We start from the raw sequence: 18807 nt of genomic DNA, 5'->3' as shown, positions 1-18807 counted from the left end.
TTTCCAATAAACTACTTCTAACATATAGATTCTATATTGCATATTAAGGAACAAATTGTAAACACATTGCAAATTCGACTAGACAATTATGTGCATTAGCCATTTTTTTATCCTGTAAACTATTTTACTTATAAAATTCAAGGCTTCAAGCCTAAGCAAGTAGACTGACTCATGCAACTTCTTCAGGCAAGATGAAATTCTTGATGGATTTAGGTAGTCATATATACTGTGCCAATTTTGCTCATATCCTTTCCCTGATTCAACCAATGAAAAATGTCACTCAAACGTTTGCCTTTTAAGCAAAAATCAATTTGGTGCTTGTGAAAATTAAGCTTTTATTTTTGTTCATGTAGCTATGCATCGATTAAAAATGGTATGAGACTAATAAAATTGTCATAAGCAATTTCAGAAACAACATTTCAGTTAACAGAATAATCAATTTCTGCTTTGAGTTTGAGTACTTTCAAGTTCATTGATGATTTGATGTCTAGAAGAACACTCAGGTGTTTAGGAATGCTCATCCAAAACATGTAGGCTAGCTCTACTGAAATATTCTTCAACAAGTGACATAATATCAAATTATGGTTCTCCATAGCCTAGTTCAGCATCCAAATCGCACTCTTCAAAGCCTTCTTTTGCTTTCACGAAGTCTCTTCTTGCTATTTCAAGATCTACCTCTGCTTGAATCATCTTTGCCTTCAACCTCTTTGTTTCCATCTCTAAAGCAGTCACATCCTCCCTCGTCCTTTTCACCCGAACAGCTCTCTCAATACAAGTTTTCATAGCCAAGGCAGATTGAACATGAGGTTCCAGCCAAGTCAAATCAAATCTAAACATCTTCAATTCCTCCCAAAAAATTTGAAGATTATTGCAAGCATCACCATCCATATCTTTCACCTTTTTAGTCTTGAGAAAATGTAAAACTCGACCCAAAGCTGTGAATGCCCATTCAACAAACCTGCCACTTCTTTTTTGCTGACAATCAATGAGTGAGGGATGTCGAGAAAATACTTCTTCTAACAATGGAACAAAAGCTTGTTCTATTTTCCCTAAGCCTTGGAAATCAACTAGCTCACCAAATGAGGTTGGGAACGTTTCCTTGGGTAAGAAGATATCTGTGTGTTTAATAGGCTTATCAATATCATGATTATCATCAATCTTGTTAACTTGTTGATCTACTTGATTCTCCTGTTCTGACTTGCTGACCAAAATCTGAACTTCAATTATACAAGTATCATTCACCATAAACCCACTGCTAGAATCATTAAGTTCATCTAAGTGTATGAATTTTGGAAAACCCCAAGCAATTTCTGTTGCATTGAACTGTTTTGTAGTTTCTGACATTCATATATCAAGAGTCAGTTGAGTTGGACTAAAAATCAAATGATACGATTATCAAATGGATATATAATTACAAACACTCAATCACTACACGGGGAAGGTCCATGTCCATGTCCATGTCCACATCCAAAGACTATCTTATTAATCAGAAAAACCTCAGAACATATGTCACGCTTATGCATACAACTATACAAGTAGGTTATAAATCTGATAAAATAGAACCACATGATTGGAGAGTGGAACCGAACATACATTATTACTTGACACATAATTCATCACAAATATGAAAAGATTAGCAAATTAAGGAAAGATGGAATCTGAAAAACTGAGGAATAGCTAAAGGATCAAAAACAGTAAATGAGACCATTAATTGTTAACTAATCTGATGCTTCTACCAAAAATGCAAAACCCAACCAAAAGATAGCCTAAGCCTCTATATGAAATTGTTTAGAAAGCCAAGTTCCATTAGTTATATAGACAAAAGTTCAATTTGAGAAGAGAGAAGGATGAAACATACCTTTTATTTTAGTCATTTTGTCATTGGCCTGATTAATTAAAGCGAACTTGAAATTTGCAAATTTGCTCCAGCCAAAAGGCAAATTAACAACACCAGCATCTAAATAAATTGACAAGTAGCCCACATCAGTCCCCTTTGGATAGGCAAGAATCTTCCTATAAGCGAAGTAACAAAACTTATTAAAAAAAATGAATATCATGTCAAAGACCACTCTAAATGCATATATAATATACACAAGAATTGAATCAAGCACCATGTATGGTGATCGAGCTAAAACTTCTCAGAGTACAGTTTCTTGGAGTCCAATTTAGAGAAGTTACTAATCGTCCATGTGAACTTCTCAAACGTCAATTTAAGTTTTCCATTCTTATTCTTCATTTCAATAACTTGCCAGCCAACCTGACCTTTGAAAAAAAAAATACTATAAATTTTCATTTAGAAAGATCAAAACTAATGACTACCCACCAGAAATAAGGATTTTGAGTGGTTGAAATCACAAAACACTTGAATAATAAATATAGACACAAAGATCATTAGAGCGAATAAAATCATAAATGAAAAAAAAGTGCTGTCAACATCAAAATACATAAACAAATATACAAACTGATAGCTTTAAGAAGTTGAAAAAGTACTAATAGAACTTAACATATACCACACACACTACTGATTGTCACAACTTAACACAGCAAGAGTAGCTTACCTGCTGATGAATGTGAAGAATAGAGAGACTAAGACAACTTTAGAGTGAGAGGTATACTAATAAGTAATAAAAGACTAAAAGGGATTGGAAGATGTATTGGCAGTATGGTTTGGCATTGGCCATTGGGTTGCGTTTTGTGCAGATTTTGTAAACTGTGATGGCATCACCATTGGATATTTTGGTTGCGTTATTTACTTACCTTGTCAGTGCTCGTTTTGGATTGCGTTGGGAAGTGAATTACTACGAATAAACTATTACAAAATTTATTTTCATGAGATGAGAAAACTGAGTTTAAGATATAAAGAAAGAAAGAAAATGTAATGAAGTATGCTTAAAGCAAAGGGAGAAAAATATGTAATTTACACTCATTTGTTCGAAATAATAAAAAAAATCTTCTTTTTCTTGATGAATAGTTTTATTTGTTTTATTGTTTGGATAAACTTAATTTTCGTGGATGATTGAATGAGTTGAAAAGAAAGGGAAATAGGCGGGTTTGGCCAATCTAATGGTATACACATTGTAACATTTTTATTATTTAGCTGTGTTTGAGAAACAGTTGAATTCAACACCAATGAATTTTTAGATGAAAGTTATCACATAGTTAATTTGACATTTTGCTTTGGAAAGTGTGATTTTTCCATTCAACTGGTTCCAATGTGTATCCAAACACACCCTTATAGATTGAAGTTGGTCAAATTTCTATGCATGTAATAATAGGCGACAATTGGGACAAAAATAAAAACTAAAGCGTCAAATTTTATTTTTCAAATATCTCTTTCAACAAATAGTTAAATAATAAGTCCCATGTCAAATTAGTCATCACTTAACAACAGTGCAACCTTGACTAACTAGATGAGGCATGAATGATCAAAGCAAAGTACATAATATTTGCTAGTGATTTAGATGTTCTTAGATTTTGTTAAGGACTTAGTCTTCATCTTTTCCACCATCTTCTCTTTGACAAGCCTTCTCATTATTTTCCCAGAGGGTGACTTTGGTATGGCATCCACAAAGTGCACCACTCTCACTTTCTTGTAATGTGCAGCATTGGAGGCAACATAGTTCATGATGTCCTCCTCACTCTCTTTTGCACCTGGGCTCAAAATAACACTTGCAGCTGGGATTTCCCCTGTCTCTTCATCTGGTAATCTGAACAAACATTATAAGAAATAACATAAGATTGCAAGGACTTATGAAAACTAAAATCCCAATTGAAGTGTGAGATTAACAATAGTAAAAAAGACTATGGTGGGTTACTTACGGCACTACAGCTGCATCTTCAACTGATGAATGGCTTAGCAATATGGCCTCTAACTCTGCAGGAGCAACCTGCATGTGTCCAAAAAAGACAACTAATTTTGGCTTGTACATGGGCGTATGATACCTAAAGCTCCATTAATTTGTGCTCACTAATATTCATACTTCCATGGCAAAATAGTCATAATATACATTTTGACCAAGCCCTCAACCTTATTTGGGAAATTAGTAATGCATGAATGTGTATATAATGTCCAAATGTATTCATAATTTTACTCCTTTCTAGTTAGAACACCCCCCCCCCCCCCCCCCCCGTGTATACAAGCCTTTAAAGTTTCTAGCAATTTGTTTTTAATGCACAAATATAATGTCCAAATTTATCCGTAGTTTTACTCATTTTTACTTTCTTGTAGAAGTTTCCCCTCCTACCATATACACACACATACAAGCCTTTGGAGATGTAAGGTTGATTCAGTGGTTAAGAAAGGATGAAGGAAAAAAGGAGGGGGAAGATCACGGGTTTGAATTCTTGAAGTGACATTTCTATCAAAACTACCAAAGTAACATTTTGTCCATAAAAAAAAAAAAAAAACAAGTCTTTCAAGTTTCTAGCAATTTGTTTTAAATTTAATTAATGCACATAGAATGCAGAGGCATTGATCATTTTCATCCAAGTATAAATTGATATATAATAAATTTATTGACTTTTATAATAACAATTTTTTTTATAATATAATAATAATAATCTTAAAAGTCACATCTAGTATGATTTTTTTATTAATTCACAATATAATTGATTTTTTTTTGTATTCACAGAACCTAAAAATTAAACTAATTAGTTTTTCATATTCTAAACATGTGAAACATCAAGAACATACTTGGAAGCCTTTGTACTTAATCAACTCCTTGATACGATCAACGATAAATACATTTTCTTCATCATCTATGAATCCTATGTCACCTGTGTGAAGCCATCCATTCTTGTCAATGGTTTGGGCAGTCTCATCCTCCTGTTTATAGTAACCTGAAAAGGACACACATAATTTACATTCATTTACAATCTAATATATCATAATCTTATTGATGGTTTTGAGGGTAGATTGTATCTCCATTACCTTGCATTACACATTGGCTTCTTACACAGAGTTCCCCGGGTGTGTTCCTTGGGAGGGATCGACCAGTGTCAGGATCAACAAACTTGACTTCCAAATTTGGGAGGATGAATCCCACTGAGTTTTTATTAGTACTTCCCAATCCTTTTTGTACATAAGTGAGTGTGATGCAGCTATGCTCAGTTAGTCCATATGCCTACCAAAGAAAACTTGCACTTGAGGAAGATACACCATACTAAATATGCACAACATTATTTGTCACATAAATTACATAATAAATAAAAAACTTGATTGAGTGTTTTTTGCTCCTTCAAAAATATCACAATTTTTTTCATTTATTCTCTCTTTTAATTTGTTTCTTAATGAGCCATCCACAAAACATTTGTTTTTACCCGATGATTCTTGTAGTCTTCAATTTGTTTTTTTCATTTTCTTTTCACAAATTTTTCATTTAGTACTCCATTTTAAAGAGACCAAATGAAAAACTCATGATAGAAGAGTAACAAGAATTATTGAATTGTACACGGTCCTCCATGTCACACTTAGCCAAATTTTTTAATTTACAAAAAGGAATTAATAAAATTTTATGTTACATGGAGATTAACTGAGATTATAGACTTGTGATAGTCCTGGATTACACAATAATTTCTCGTATTAGGAACAGAAAGGAAAAAAATCATGAATTTTGAGAAGTCGTAAGGGGGAAAGCTTGGTGAATTAGCAACACTATAGATGAATGGTGTACCAACCTCTTGGACAGCAACGCCAGGGAACTTATGTTCAAAAGCATTAAGGAGTTCTGGTGCAAGTGGAGCTGCTGCAGTCATAATGGCCTGGAGTTTTAGCTTTCTGAGGTCAAATTCATCCACTATTGGATTTTTCACCAAGGTGAGAATGATAGGGGGCACAATGGGTGCAAATGTGACCTCATGAGTGATCAAGGCATTAAGAAATGTTTTCAACTCAAACCTTCCCATCACCACAACTTTCCCTTTGCTCTTAAGAGTGGCACAACATATTCCAGTGATGCCATAAATGTGAAAGAAGGGAATCAAGCCTAGTGTGGTGACCTGACCCTCCATTTCTTTGGTCACACCAAAGAGTGTAGAGCAAAGATTAGCCACTAGATTTCTATGAGTGAGCATCACACCCTTTGACATTCCTGTGGTGCCTGATGAGAATGGCATGGCACAAAGATCATTCTGCTGAATAGGCTCCCTTGCCAAATCATCACCTGCACGGTCTGCTGCTTCAAGCAACTTGTTCCAATTCATGGCACCTTCAACAACTTCATCTCCTAGCACAATAATAGGTAGCTCCAAAGCCTTCACCTGTGTTTATATCGACTCAAGAAATCTCAAATGATAGTTTAAGAGTTTAATCTCCAAGTATTATTAGTGTGAAATTTCACACTATCAATTAGAAATCATGATAAATATGACTTTTAAGGCAGTTATTCAACAAATTTACCATACCTTTACATTATCAGCGCATGTCTATTTAATTATAGTTTAGAGTTTAATTTTTATGCATTATTAATTATCAATTGATCAAAAATCATGTTAAATATGACTTTTAAAATAATTATTATAAAAGTCAACATAATTATCCAAGAAGCTAATGAAAACCCTTTGTACCGGCCATACATATCTTATTTACTCATAGTTTAACATTCAATTTCTATGCATTATTAGTTAAAATATCAATCAATAAAAAATCATGTTAAATATGACTTTTAAGCTAATTATTATAAAAGTTAGCCATCTTTAACATGCTTAATTTAAGTTACCCAAGAAGCTAATGAAAAAAAAGTATATGATTTATTTGAACCAATTACCTTTTCATAGTTTGTGACATTTGTGACAATTAATTTGGCATCAGCAGACTCTGCCTGCTTCTTAATTTCTGATACATGTGATGTTGGATTTGCACCTGAGAACACCCCACCAGCAGCCATTATCCCCAAAGCAACAATGGCATACTCTACCACATTTGGAAGCACTACAATCACAACAAGGCCTTTCCTCAGACCAAGAGATCTTAAGGCCTTTGAAAACCTGTGTACACCCCTCACCACCTCACTAAAAGTAACCCCTTTTCCAGTCACAGCATCCACAAATGCAACCTTGTCTGCATACAATTCAGCATTTTGGAGCACGAATTCCGGCAATGTCACATTGTCAGGGACAGGGACAGATGAGTATTGGCTACGAAAGACATGTTCCTCCTCACTTGCGAAATTTTCCACATAGGTTCCCATGTTTGAGTGTGTGTGGATAAGCAACTGAGAATGTTGTATGTACTTCACTATAATGGGGTTGAGAATGTGACATTATATGGACATTTCTAAGTCATACTCTTTGCATGGTGAGAGGGTTAGCTTGTTACATGTGAAGTTGCATTGCAAATTTGTCATGCGGGGGGTCTTTGATTTGTTGGTGGTAATTTGTAATTTGTTGAATCATGTCATTGACAAAGGCCAACAACAATGTTTCTATAATCAGTGTTAGGCTATTTTCATCCAATGAATCAATAGGAAATGGTATCTCTATTTTTGGCAAATGAGTGTATCTTTTACCTCATCAGCAAATAATTATAGGTCATGTGACTCATGCCTATTACCTACCAAAGTTTCCAGTTTCAGTCCTAAAACCAGAACATAGCTTGCCACACTATGAAACTTGATTGGCCTTCTTTATCCTAATTTAGGAGTTCAATTATAATTCCAGTTCTCCTTTATCACTCTATTTTAACATAAAAGGGGAGGAAAGTATGAAATTCACATCTCTCAGGAAAAAAGAGGAATGTAATTTATGTGACAAATAATGTACATATTTTAGTATGGTGTATCTTAATTTGGGAAACAGGACTAGAGTCTAAACATGTTAATTATTAATTATGGATATTTTTTTTGTAATGGTAAAAAAAATGGATTTCATTTCTAGTTTTTTCAAACAGGACTATTAATTTTTTTTCAATCAATCAAATACAAATATTAATTTTTCAAATCAAATTATGCCAAGAGAAATTAAGAAAAGGCATATATATTTGACTTAATTGTATTTTTTATATTTATTTTAATTGTTTGTATTTTAAAATTAATTAAATTTCCCCATCTTAAAAATAAAAACGAGATATATTTGTCATATAAAAAATGTTTCAAAGGATCTCATTTCATACTCTTTTTTTTGTACAGAAAGGATCTCATTTCATACTAAAAAATATTTGTCATTTTATGTCATTCCTTTTTATTTTTCTCTAAAAATTGATATAAAAACCTATATTAACTTTCTTTCCTCCAATTTTTAATATTTTTTCTTTTCCTTTCTCTGCTTTCTTGACTAAACCATCCATATATGATCTTTGTCATTTTATGGCATTCCTTCTTCTTTTTTCTAACAATTGATATGGAAACCATTAACTTTCTTTACTAACCAATTGATATGGAAAACCATTAACTTTCTTTCCTTCTTCTTTTTTCTAACAATTGATATGGAAACCATTAACTTTCTTTCCTTTTTATTTTCATTTTCTCTACTTTCTTCACTAACCAATTGATATGGAAAATCATCAACTTTCTTTCCTTTTTCGTTTCATTTTTTCTACATTCTTCACTAACTAGATATGGCCTAAACTTGCACAAAGGACAATTTATGAAATTTCCAGTAGAAAAGAAGATATAGTGAAATAAACCAAAGTAACAGTAAAAAAATAAATACCTGAAAGAAAATTGCATTAAGCAGTAAAAAAGAATCGCTTTAAAGCGACTCCCTGAAAGAAAAAATACAACGAATGGAATGGATTCAACAATCCCAACTAACAAAAACTTCTAATTGAAACATAAATTTTTCTTTTCTTTTTGATACATTAAGTTGCGCATATGAGATAATTTATGCAATTTCCAGTCGATAGCTATATAGCAAAGTAAAACCCTATTCTAATTTATAGCATAAGAAGAAAATTTATGCAGTTTTTGACAGAAAGCAAAACCCTTTCTCAAACTGAAACAAACAGAAAAAAATTAAATTCGTTCTAACATTAAAGAAAATCAATTACAAAATAATGAATAGAATTGAACCTACCTAACTAACAAAATTGATCAACAACAATCAATTATTCATCGATCAGTGTGGCAACAAAAAACAAAAAATTACTCAAAAAATAATCCCATGATGCTTTTTCCCTCAGATCATAGCCAAAGCCACCCAAAGTGCCACGCCACCCAACACCATCGGAGCCCCGAAATTGGAACTTGAACCCGAATCATCACCAACCGAACCCTGTGAACTTTCCGGCGAAGAACTCGCCGGCGCAGTTCCCGGCGAGGCACTGGTGGATGGTAGTGTGATTGGTGAACCTGCCGGCACGGCCGATGAAGGAATTCCGGTAGAAGATTCCGGCGTAGGCGCCTCTGCCACTGGCGGAGCCCCGACTGGAGAACTCACCGGAGCCACCGTCGGCGGAGGAGTCGCTGGGGACGGAGCCGGCGGCGAAGAAACATTGTTGGATGGGCTGGAAGCCGGAGGAACCGACGATGGGGGCTGAGTGGCCGGAGACTTCGCCGGAGGGTTAGTCGCCGGCGGCGGGGTGGAACCAGATGGAGAAACCGCCGGAGATTGTGAAGGCGGTGATAAAGTTGGAGACTTTGCAGGAGGCGCCGGATGGGTCGCCGGAGAGGGTGGTTTGGCGGTCGGCGGAGAGGGGGATGACTTGGGTGAAGGGGCAGGAGCATTGTCTGCGCGAACCGAACACAAAGATGTGAAGAACAATGCGAATACAAAGAGTGGAAGAAACTTATTATTCATCATCGTCATTATGAGTTTGCGGTTTTTGATGATGATTCGGAGAAGTACGAGGAAGTGGTGAAGTGAAGATTAAACCAACACCAAACAAATGTTAAAAAGTGTTTGTGATGTTTGAAAGTGGAAAGTGTGTTTTATGAATCGTTGGTTTGGGGAATATATAGGATCGGAGTGTAGAGTGTGAGGAAACCAAAAAAATGTGACCGTTGCGATGCTTGACCGGCTATAGCCAGTAAAATAGCCGTTGGTGGTGACTTGGTGGGATGGCAAAACCTGGTTAGATACTTATTAGATTCCCTCAGTTAAAATAATAAAACAAGGATCAGACTGAAAAGTTTGGATTAAGATCCATGTCGTTAAACATTGTGGTACTGTTTATTAGGCCTTTTGGGTTAGTGTGAAAATGTCCTAATAAGTTTTTTTGGGTTTGTACCAATGTTGTTTTGTCTTGGGCTTGTATTGTTGTTCTTCACATGTTTTCTGTGTAACATTGTTATAAGTACCCCAGTTTCTCTACGTACACCCCTATTCTAAATACCTTGATAATAATGATAATAATAATCTGAACAATGATATTAATAATCAAGATGATGCATACCTTGAAACAAAGTGTCATGTGAAGAAAAAATTCACAATGTTGCATTTAATATAAACACTATTATATAATGAATATGAGATATAAAATTAGGATTTAAAAAATAATGAAAATAAGATGAAAATAAAATTTTAGATATGGTTTAAAGATCATTAATGGTAGGATAAAAAAAACTAAGAGTAAAAAATATAAGAGTTTAAGATAAAGCATTCATTTTCTAATATCAAAAATGTCTTGTTAGAATAACATATATTTGTTCCAAAAATGTATTTGTGGAACTGTAACTATGATGCATAGTTCTAGAAATAAATTTTTGGAATAAGTATATATTGTTATAAAAATAAATTTACAAAAAAGAAGAAAGGTTTCTAAGGGGTATATCTCTCTAAGAAAAAAAGGGTATAATGGATAATTAGAATATAGAAAGAGAAAATGGGGTGTACTTATCAAAATTAGATGTCTAAATAGCAAGTGCCTTGTTATGGTAATCAGTTTCCATATCTCTATAATTTTATAAAGATTTCTATGATAAACATGGCTCTAGTTGGCTTAACTACACTACAACAATTCATTATACAATTCTTTTAGCACATTATATATATATATATATATATATATATATATATATATATATATAACAATTATTGCAATGCTTTTATTTTAGATATTCACTTCTTTTATTTTTATTTTTGTTATTTTCTTTTATGTTAGAATAATTGTAAGGCTTTAAGCTATTTGGATTTTTTTATTTATTCTTGATATGTGGCATTAATTTTATACTGGGAATTTGATTCTGCTTTAAGAGGGACGTTTGATTGGAGAGATTTTTTTTCATGTACCAAAATCATGATTTTTAGAAATCATGAATCATATACGAATCATGTTTGAGGGAAGAAATAATCTTTTTGTTTGTCCATCAAAAGCATTTAGATAAATTTTCTAGGAATTGAAAAATTAAATTATATTTTTACTTTATCAAAAGAAAAATTAAACTCGAAAAAATAAGATTTTTGTCTCCTCTCATGGACAAGTTTTCTTAGGAAACTTGATAAAAAAACATTTTTGGGAATCATTATTTCCCAATAATCTTATATATTTTTTTTAAAAGGATACCAAACATAAGAAACAAAAATTTGGAAACCACCCCGAATGGATCCTAAGATTTTTAGAAAACTCAAAACTTATCTTCTATTAAACGCCTCCTAAGAAAAATAAAGATTTCATTCTTTCCATGTTTGGACAATAACAATTAGGATTATCTCATTTAATATTGGTTTAATTAGATTTTTCATACCAATAATATAATTCATTATGATTTTACTAATTAAACTTCACATTTTTATTCTATTGCCTTGAAATTTTTTATGTTTAATTTTAGTACTTAATATCAACCAAGGTCCGTGATAGGATTAGGATGATTCCTGATTCAATATGCAACACAATATATAAAATGATAAAGCAAATATAGTCATTTAAATACCTTAGTTTGTTTTCAAAAACGTGTTAAGGGTTTTTTTTTTCTTCCTAGAAGGAAGACATTAAGGTATTTCATTCATAATGAAAGAGAAAATCCAATGAGGAACTTGATGAAAGACTGCTAACATATAATCTTGATACCCTAGGTAAGTTATGGACAACATGATTAACTTCTCATCTTACAAAATTCACCACAGAGATTGGAAAATTAGTTAAGAGGATTTTACATTTGTTTATTAAAACTTGTAACTCTGAACAACCATTTGAGTTGTTGTAATTTATATCGACAGCAACTTTAGCATCCATCTCAATATCCACATTTTAAAAATTATGATTCCTTAACCATGATAGAGCTTGGAAAAGACCCCATGCTTCTGCTTTTGCTGGATTTTACATTCCATTTAGCCATGTTATTTTGGCTACCAGAAAATGACCTCATTCGTTCCTTATGCATAGATCCACACCAAAAATGAGTTTAAAAATGAGATATGTAATTCCTTCAACTTGTAATTCATGATATTATACTGCAATTGTAATCATGATGCAAGGTTCCAAGTGAGTTTAAAAATGAGATATGTAATTCCTTCAACTTGATTGATATGATGTTGGATTTTAGGCCAAAGCCCAAATGCTAACGAAACAGAAACAACATTTTTCACATCCAAAGAAAATGTGCCCATTGTTCTCTAAGTTGTTGTGGCAAAACAGACACGTTGATGGGCATTGGACTCCTTTTGATTGAAGTCAAACTCTTGAGGGAAGGCAAATGTGTAGGTTTTACTCATAGAAAAACTTGCCACCCAAGATACGAGATAACATATATAAGGTCTTCTGTAAAAATATTTGTGATAACAAGAGTAGATGCTTTTTTTTTTTTTATATCAAAGAATGAGGGAGACTTCAATTAAGTTTGGGCACATATCTAGAAAAATAATGGACGACTTTTTTTGAATTAAAATAGAGTATAAGAAATATGAGTTCCATTGAAATACAGTGTAATTTTTTTGGATTGATAGAAAAAAAAGTACTATATTACTTTTAAAATCTAATTTACTTTTAAATACAAAGATCAATACAAAAATAAAGAAAATAAAAAAAAAACCACTTTAATTACCTTCAAGGTGAGCACACAAAGCTTGCCTCCTGTTGTTAAGTATACAAAATAAACCCATTTTATAATTTTATGACAAATGTTAACATGTGGCAATGAGACATTAGTTAAGGAAGTTAAAATTGATTTTTTTTTATTAATTGTGTTGTTTATGATTTTGTTGCGCTCACTTATAATTTTTACCATAACTATTTTTTTTAGTATTTTAAATAATGTCTTAAGAATTATATAATATTCTTAATTGTCGACTTTGAACGACTCTCATATTACAACAGTTCACTCAATTATTCATTAGTTAGAAACCTCCGTAGCTAGTCATGTATAAGACCTCGACAATAAGTTGCTTTTAGTATCAATGACTATTCTCACAAAGTAGCATAAATTTTTTTTAATGTGTTTTATCCTTACGTACTTTTCAAGAAATTTCTCATAAGATCACCTATCACATAATTATTCTAAGTTAAACACGATTATCAGTTAATTCCAAATTATCCTCAAATGTATAATTCATACTTACACAACCTTTGGATCTTTTTTTCTTTTGGGGTGTGATTGTTGGGTGTTACAACTTGGACACTGGTTACGAATATCCTAATTTTATTTAAGTTTAAATACCTTTTTCGGTCTTTCTAATTTAATATTGTTTTTAGATTTTCGTTCTTATAAAATATATATTTTCTTTTGTTAGTTTTTACATATTATATTTATTTTATTTTTATTCTTTTAACACTTTAGATGATGTTTGAATAGTAAAAAAATACTATTTTAAAAAAATAAAAAATAAAACAAACATAACTTTTTAAAACTAAAAACAAAAAATAATTTTATCAAATGAAAAAAACACTAAATAATAAAAACTAAAAATATATTTAACTCACGTCACAAAAAGATGACAAAAATTAGAAAATTTAGGTCAGTTCACTCACACACACAGCAAGGAAAAGCATTAGATTAGTTAACAAGTTCCCATATTAGGGTTTGTCTCTCTCTGTCTCTCTGACTCTTCTCTTCTGCACACAACCACATGCCCTGGTAAGAAGATCTCTCTCTCATTTCTACGCTGCGTTTTGATCCCATTCATTTTTTTTCATTCTTGATCTCACTCATCGATTAAAACCCTAAAATAAAGAGCCTTTTTTTTTTCTTTATTTGAAGGGGGGAAATCCCCAATAATGGACGAAGGTGAGGGAGGCGATCCCATGGATCAGTTCCACCGTAACGAGGCTATATCCGCTGTAGCTGACGACGGTTTCTTGGGCGAGGAGGACGACGATTACGAGGATCTTTACAACGATGTTAATGTCGGCGAAGGGTTTCTTCAATCGTTGCGGAAGAACGAGGATTCGGGGTTTCGGAACGACGTCGTCGAGGACAAGAAGCCGCTGCAGCAGCCTGATCAGGATCCCGTTGTCGGGGTTTCGATACCGGGTGTCGGTGGTGGCGGTGGAAGTGGAGTTGTGGAAGGCAGGGTTTCTGGGAATGTTGATGGGTTACAGAATCAAGGGTTTAGAGGGGGTAATTCTGGTGGAGGAGGTGGATCAGGTGGGCTTAAGGTTGAATTAGGGCAGCCATCTGGGAAATTGAGTGAAATTGAGGAGCAGGGTGGGAATGATGGTACTGATGTGCAGGGGATTGGGCAGCAACCACATGGTGGAGTTGTTGGGAGTGTCGGGAATGAGGGTTTGGTGAGACAAGGTCAAGGTGGTGGAGGAGGAGCAGGGAATGTTAATAGGGTTGGTGGAAATGGTGTTGGGAATAGTGTGAGTACTGTTAATAGTGTTAATACTGGAGGAGGTGGAGGTGTTGTTGTTGTTGGTGGTGGTGCTCCTCCTGGTGGTGGTGGGGGTACCATACTATTTGTGGGTGACTTGCATTGGTGGACTACTGATGCTGAGCTGGAAGCTGAGCTTTCCAAGTATGGGTCTGTGAAGGAGGTGAAGTTTTTCGATGAGAAGGCCAGTGGGAAATCAAAGGGGTATTGCCAGGTTGAGTTTTATGAAGCTTTTGCTGCGACTGCTTGTAAGGAAGGGATGAATGGGCATGTTTTTAATGGGAGACCTTGTGTTGTTGCATTTGCATCGCCTTTTACGGTTAAGAAAATGGGGGAGGCTCAGATAAACAGGAATCAGCAGATGAACCAAACTGCTGTTCCTCAGGGAAGGAGGGGACCTGCTGATGCAGGGGCTAAGCCTGGTGGGAGTAATATTTCGACAGGTGGTAATTACCAAGGTGGAGATGGAAATAGAAGTTATGGAAGAGGAGGAGGAGGTAATTGGGGGAGAGGAAATAATCCTGGTATGGGGAATAGAGGGCCTATTAATCCAATGAGGAACAGGGGTGGTGGCATGGGTGGGAGAGGTATAATGGGTAATGGTGGAAATGGGTTTGGACAGGGTATGGGTGCTACTCCACCACTGTTGCATCCTCAGTCCATGATGAATCAGGGTTTTGATCCTGCATTTGGCCCCATGGGTAGAATGGGTAGTTACGGAGGCTTTCCCGGTGCTCCGACACCACCATTCTCTGGGATTTTGCCTTCATTCCCTGGTGTTGGAGGTGTTGGTTTGCCTGGAGTGGCACCTCATGTTAATCCAGCCTTTTTTGGAAGAGGGATGCCTGTTAATGGTATGGGGATGATGCCCGGATCAGGCATGGATGGTCCTAATATGGGAATGTGGTCAGATCCAAATATGGGTGGATGGGGTGGTGAAGAGCCTGGTGGTGGGAAGGCTGGAGAGTCCAGTTATGGGGAGGAAGCTGCATCTGACCATCAGTATGGTGAGGTGAGTCATGATAGAGCTGGGTGGCCTATGAGGGAGAAAGATAGAGGCTCAGAAAGAGACTGGTCTGGTACTTCTGAGAGAAGGTACAGAGATGATAGAGATCAAGGATATGACAGAGATGCACCTAAAGAAAAAGACATGGGCCATGACCATGAATGGTCTGAAAGAAGGCATCGTGATGATAGAGAAACGGGCCGAGAACGATCTCGTGATCGTGACCGTGAACGATCTCGAGACCGTGATCGTGACCGCGAAAGGGATTACCGTGAGCGTGACAGGCACAAAGAAGATAGGGACAGGTATGCAGATCATCACAGGTACAGAGACCGGGAAGCAGAACACGATGATGAGTGGGAGAGGGGACGATCATCAAAGCCTCACAGTAAGTCACAGTTATCGCAAGAGGAGGAACACCATTCTAGGCCAAGAGATGCTGATTATGGGAAGAGGCGGCGGCTTACTTCTGAATAACTTTGTATGCTGCCTGTTATTTCTCTGAATGCTTTCCACTTTGGAAGGAAAAAACAGTAACTGAAAATCACGATTTGTCATTTGCTTGAATTCTCTGGGGCCAGAAGTTGTTGAGCAGCTGTTTTATTTCATCACTTGTTCTAATTGCTTCTTTTTAGGAGCATGGTTTCTTTCTTCTTTGAGAAAGGTTAGTTTCAGACTTCAATCTAGCCTTCTAGTGTTATTGGATCTCGATTTTTTATGAGCTTACTGGCTGCTATGTTCATTATGATGAATAATACTAGATGCCTCTGCCTTTTCATGAACTTTCCCATTGATATAGAACCAATTGTAAGCTGAGATTTAATTTTAACCATAGATGACATAACATCAATTTAGAGAATACTATTGTTGACTGTTTTAGAGTTTTTTGCTGGTAGATTTCTGCAGGCTTTAAAATATTCTATCTTCCTACTCCAAGGAAGAATTAACATGTTTGAGATCAAGCCTTGTAAATCCTCAAAACTAAACCTTGTAGTATAAGCTCAGGCATCCAAGAACTAAACTAGCCAACAAATCAGAAGCATATTGATATTTAACGAAGTTGAATAAGGAACTGATTTTTGTTTTTTGTATCAGTGTTTTGTTTTTGTTGTGGATGTTCTGTAGAGGGTTCTGGAGTCCTTTACTTTCTTCACCCTGCCCCCTTCTGACACATTTTTGTAGTTTTCTATCCGAGGATTTTGCCTTTTCTTTTCCTTCTGCTTTGTGTTTTCTTTTGGAGAACACCTTGTCCACTTTTGTATTTTCCCGTTCCTATCTAATAAAAATGTCTGTCTATCTGAATTTTTTCAAAAAATTTAAACTTCTTTTCTTCCATTGTCTAGTTAATATTTCAATGTAATATTTCTTTTGTTCATGTGCACACTTCTTTATTCTAGTAATCACCCATGCTTAAAATTCTTAGAGTTCCATCAAATGCATTTGAATCTTTTTTTTTTCATTGTTATTCCCAGTGTGATGCATATTGTTTTCATACGTCTCAGCATTTGGACCAGGTGAATGTTTGACTATGGATTCTGGATGTAATGGAAATCTCTATGTTGTCTGCTAAGGACTTTATGGTTATAATTATTCATTTTTTTATTGTTAGGATAATTATTCAAAAGGGAGTTTATAATCTGGACTCAGCTATGTATGTATATACCATTCTGGTTTTGTAGCTTTTATGTGTGCATACTAGTAACTAGTTTACCATGAAGTTCAGTACAGTTATCATCCCCCTCCCCCCTTGCAATTGGTAGTATAACTGTTAAAGATTATGTTCTAATAAGTGGTATAATGTATATCTACACTTGAATATGTGGTTATATCAAAGTTCTATATTCAAAAGTGGATGCTTTATATATTATGGCTACATAATTTTAGCAAAAGAAATTATGATTTTGGGATTATGAGCATATACTATATAAACATTTAAGCAAGACTTTCTGGAATTTTTTAATCTAGTTTTTATGATTTTAAACATTGAAGCTTCAGATAATCTGTAATTGCATGACTTTCTGGATTTGCTGAATGTAGTTTCTCCCTCAAAAATTCAAAATTACTAAGAACACTGCTTAACCTCCTACATGGACTATATTTTTGAACCCTTTTGTTGAGGTATTTGTTTGAGATATAGTTTTCGGAAGTTGTTCCCTTAAAAATACCTAGCCTAGGCTGTAGTAGGATCTTTGGACATGGATATGAAAAGGGTTGAGAAATTAGGGCTGTTCTTGAATGATTTGTATTGTTGAAACTGAAATTGTGGGTTTTAGGAAGGAAAGTGCAAAAAGAGATTAAGGAGAATCTCACAATTGTCCTAATCTATTATGCATCATTTCCTAACAAGAAAAGATCCCCAACAATAAGTTAACACAATTGTCCTAATCTATTATGCATCATTTCCTCCTTTTGAGGCAATTTTTTTATAGATATTCTAACATCAATATTTCTATTTTTGTATGTTATATGCATTTCTATGGTCTGAAACCATTGGTTTGCAGCTTTCCAAAGATTAAAAATTGTGTTTGCTTTTGGGGTCAATATATTTTATTCTCACACCTATACATCAATTAAATTTATGTGTTGTTTAACGGAATTGAGGAATTATTTCTTTTTCCATTTTAATTATGCCTGCTTTTTCTTATTTCTGTAGCTGCTTTCTGAATTGCAAACAATTATCATTGTTATGGGTTTCTGTTTTGTTTAGGACAATTGTTTTGAGAAAGGAAACTGTTCATTCAAACTCTGGGTTGTGATGGGGATCAAGCCTCTACAATGTTGGAGATTCAAGCCATGACAATCCTTTTCTTACATTCTTACATTGAGAAGTGGAACTTTTGCTATGAAGTATTAGCTTTTGATTTGTATTTATGTTTCAGTTACTAGCACATGATTAATTAAACCATCAATGCTGATGTAATGGGTTTAACTTGGTGAAGTCTGAAATGTGGCAGCTTATTTAGAACTTATTGTTTGAAATATGTACTAGGATTTAGCAGAGGATGTTGATAATGTGCCGTTTCTTGTTGGGTGGCTGTTGTATCTTTTTTCCCCACCTTTTGGCTTTCTGTTGTATCATTTTTTCCCCACTTCTTTTTTGTTGTTTTCTCCCTCACATT

At 34.5% G+C, this 18807-nt stretch overlaps 4 protein-coding genes across 6 annotated transcripts; 1 reads left to right on the top strand and 3 right to left on the bottom strand.

Annotated features, from left to right (window-relative positions):
• Nucleotides 1–457: 457 nt before the first annotated feature.
• LOC100783403 (MATH domain and coiled-coil domain-containing protein At3g58270) lies at nt 458–2007 on the bottom strand. Its single transcript, XM_014779440.3, has 2 exons — nt 1859–2007; nt 458–1337 (listed from the first exon to the last, which is right to left on the bottom strand). Exons 1-2 carry the CDS (start codon nt 1872–1874, stop codon nt 580–582), a joined length of 774 nt encoding a protein of 257 aa, XP_014634926.1. The 5' UTR covers nt 1875–2007; the 3' UTR covers nt 458–579.
• Nucleotides 2008–3296: 1289 nt separating this feature from the next.
• Nucleotides 3297–7342, bottom strand: LOC100814237 (4-coumarate--CoA ligase-like 1). Its single transcript, XM_003532129.5, has 6 exons — nt 6765–7342; nt 5677–6258; nt 4931–5123; nt 4694–4839; nt 3820–3887; nt 3297–3707 (listed from the first exon to the last, which is right to left on the bottom strand). The coding sequence occupies exons 1-6, from the start codon at nt 7185–7187 to the stop codon at nt 3458–3460; spliced, it is 1662 nt and encodes a 553-aa protein (XP_003532177.1). The 5' UTR covers nt 7188–7342; the 3' UTR covers nt 3297–3457.
• A 1598-nt stretch (nt 7343–8940) lies between these two features.
• Nucleotides 8941–9873, bottom strand: LOC102664101 (classical arabinogalactan protein 4). The gene has a single exon (XM_006586076.4). It carries the CDS (start codon nt 9739–9741, stop codon nt 9112–9114), a length of 630 nt encoding a protein of 209 aa, XP_006586139.1. The 5' UTR covers nt 9742–9873; the 3' UTR covers nt 8941–9111.
• Nucleotides 9874–13795: 3922 nt separating this feature from the next.
• Nucleotides 13796–18686, top strand: LOC100813702 (cleavage and polyadenylation specificity factor subunit 6). 3 transcript variants are annotated; one of them, XM_041017804.1, is made up of 4 exons: nt 13796–13943; nt 14067–16352; nt 17161–17202; nt 17298–17898. In XM_041017804.1, exon 2 carries the CDS (start codon nt 14084–14086, stop codon nt 16163–16165), a length of 2082 nt encoding a protein of 693 aa, XP_040873738.1. In that variant the 5' UTR covers nt 13796–13943; nt 14067–14083; the 3' UTR covers nt 16166–16352; nt 17161–17202; nt 17298–17898. The 3 variants fall into 3 exon arrangements, with proteins under 3 accessions (XP_040873738.1, XP_003532176.1, XP_040873739.1); XM_003532128.4 differs by lacking the exons at nt 17161–17202; nt 17298–17898 and adding an exon at nt 18396–18686; XM_041017805.1 differs by lacking the exon at nt 17161–17202.
• Nucleotides 18687–18807: the final 121 nt, after the last annotated feature.

The sequence above is a fragment of the Glycine max genome, chromosome 8 (assembly GCF_000004515.6).
Source record: "Glycine max cultivar Williams 82 chromosome 8, Glycine_max_v4.0, whole genome shotgun sequence".
In the NCBI taxonomy this organism is placed as follows: Eukaryota; Viridiplantae; Streptophyta; class Magnoliopsida; order Fabales; family Fabaceae; genus Glycine; species Glycine max.
This window is presented reverse-complemented; position numbering and strand designations above follow the sequence as displayed.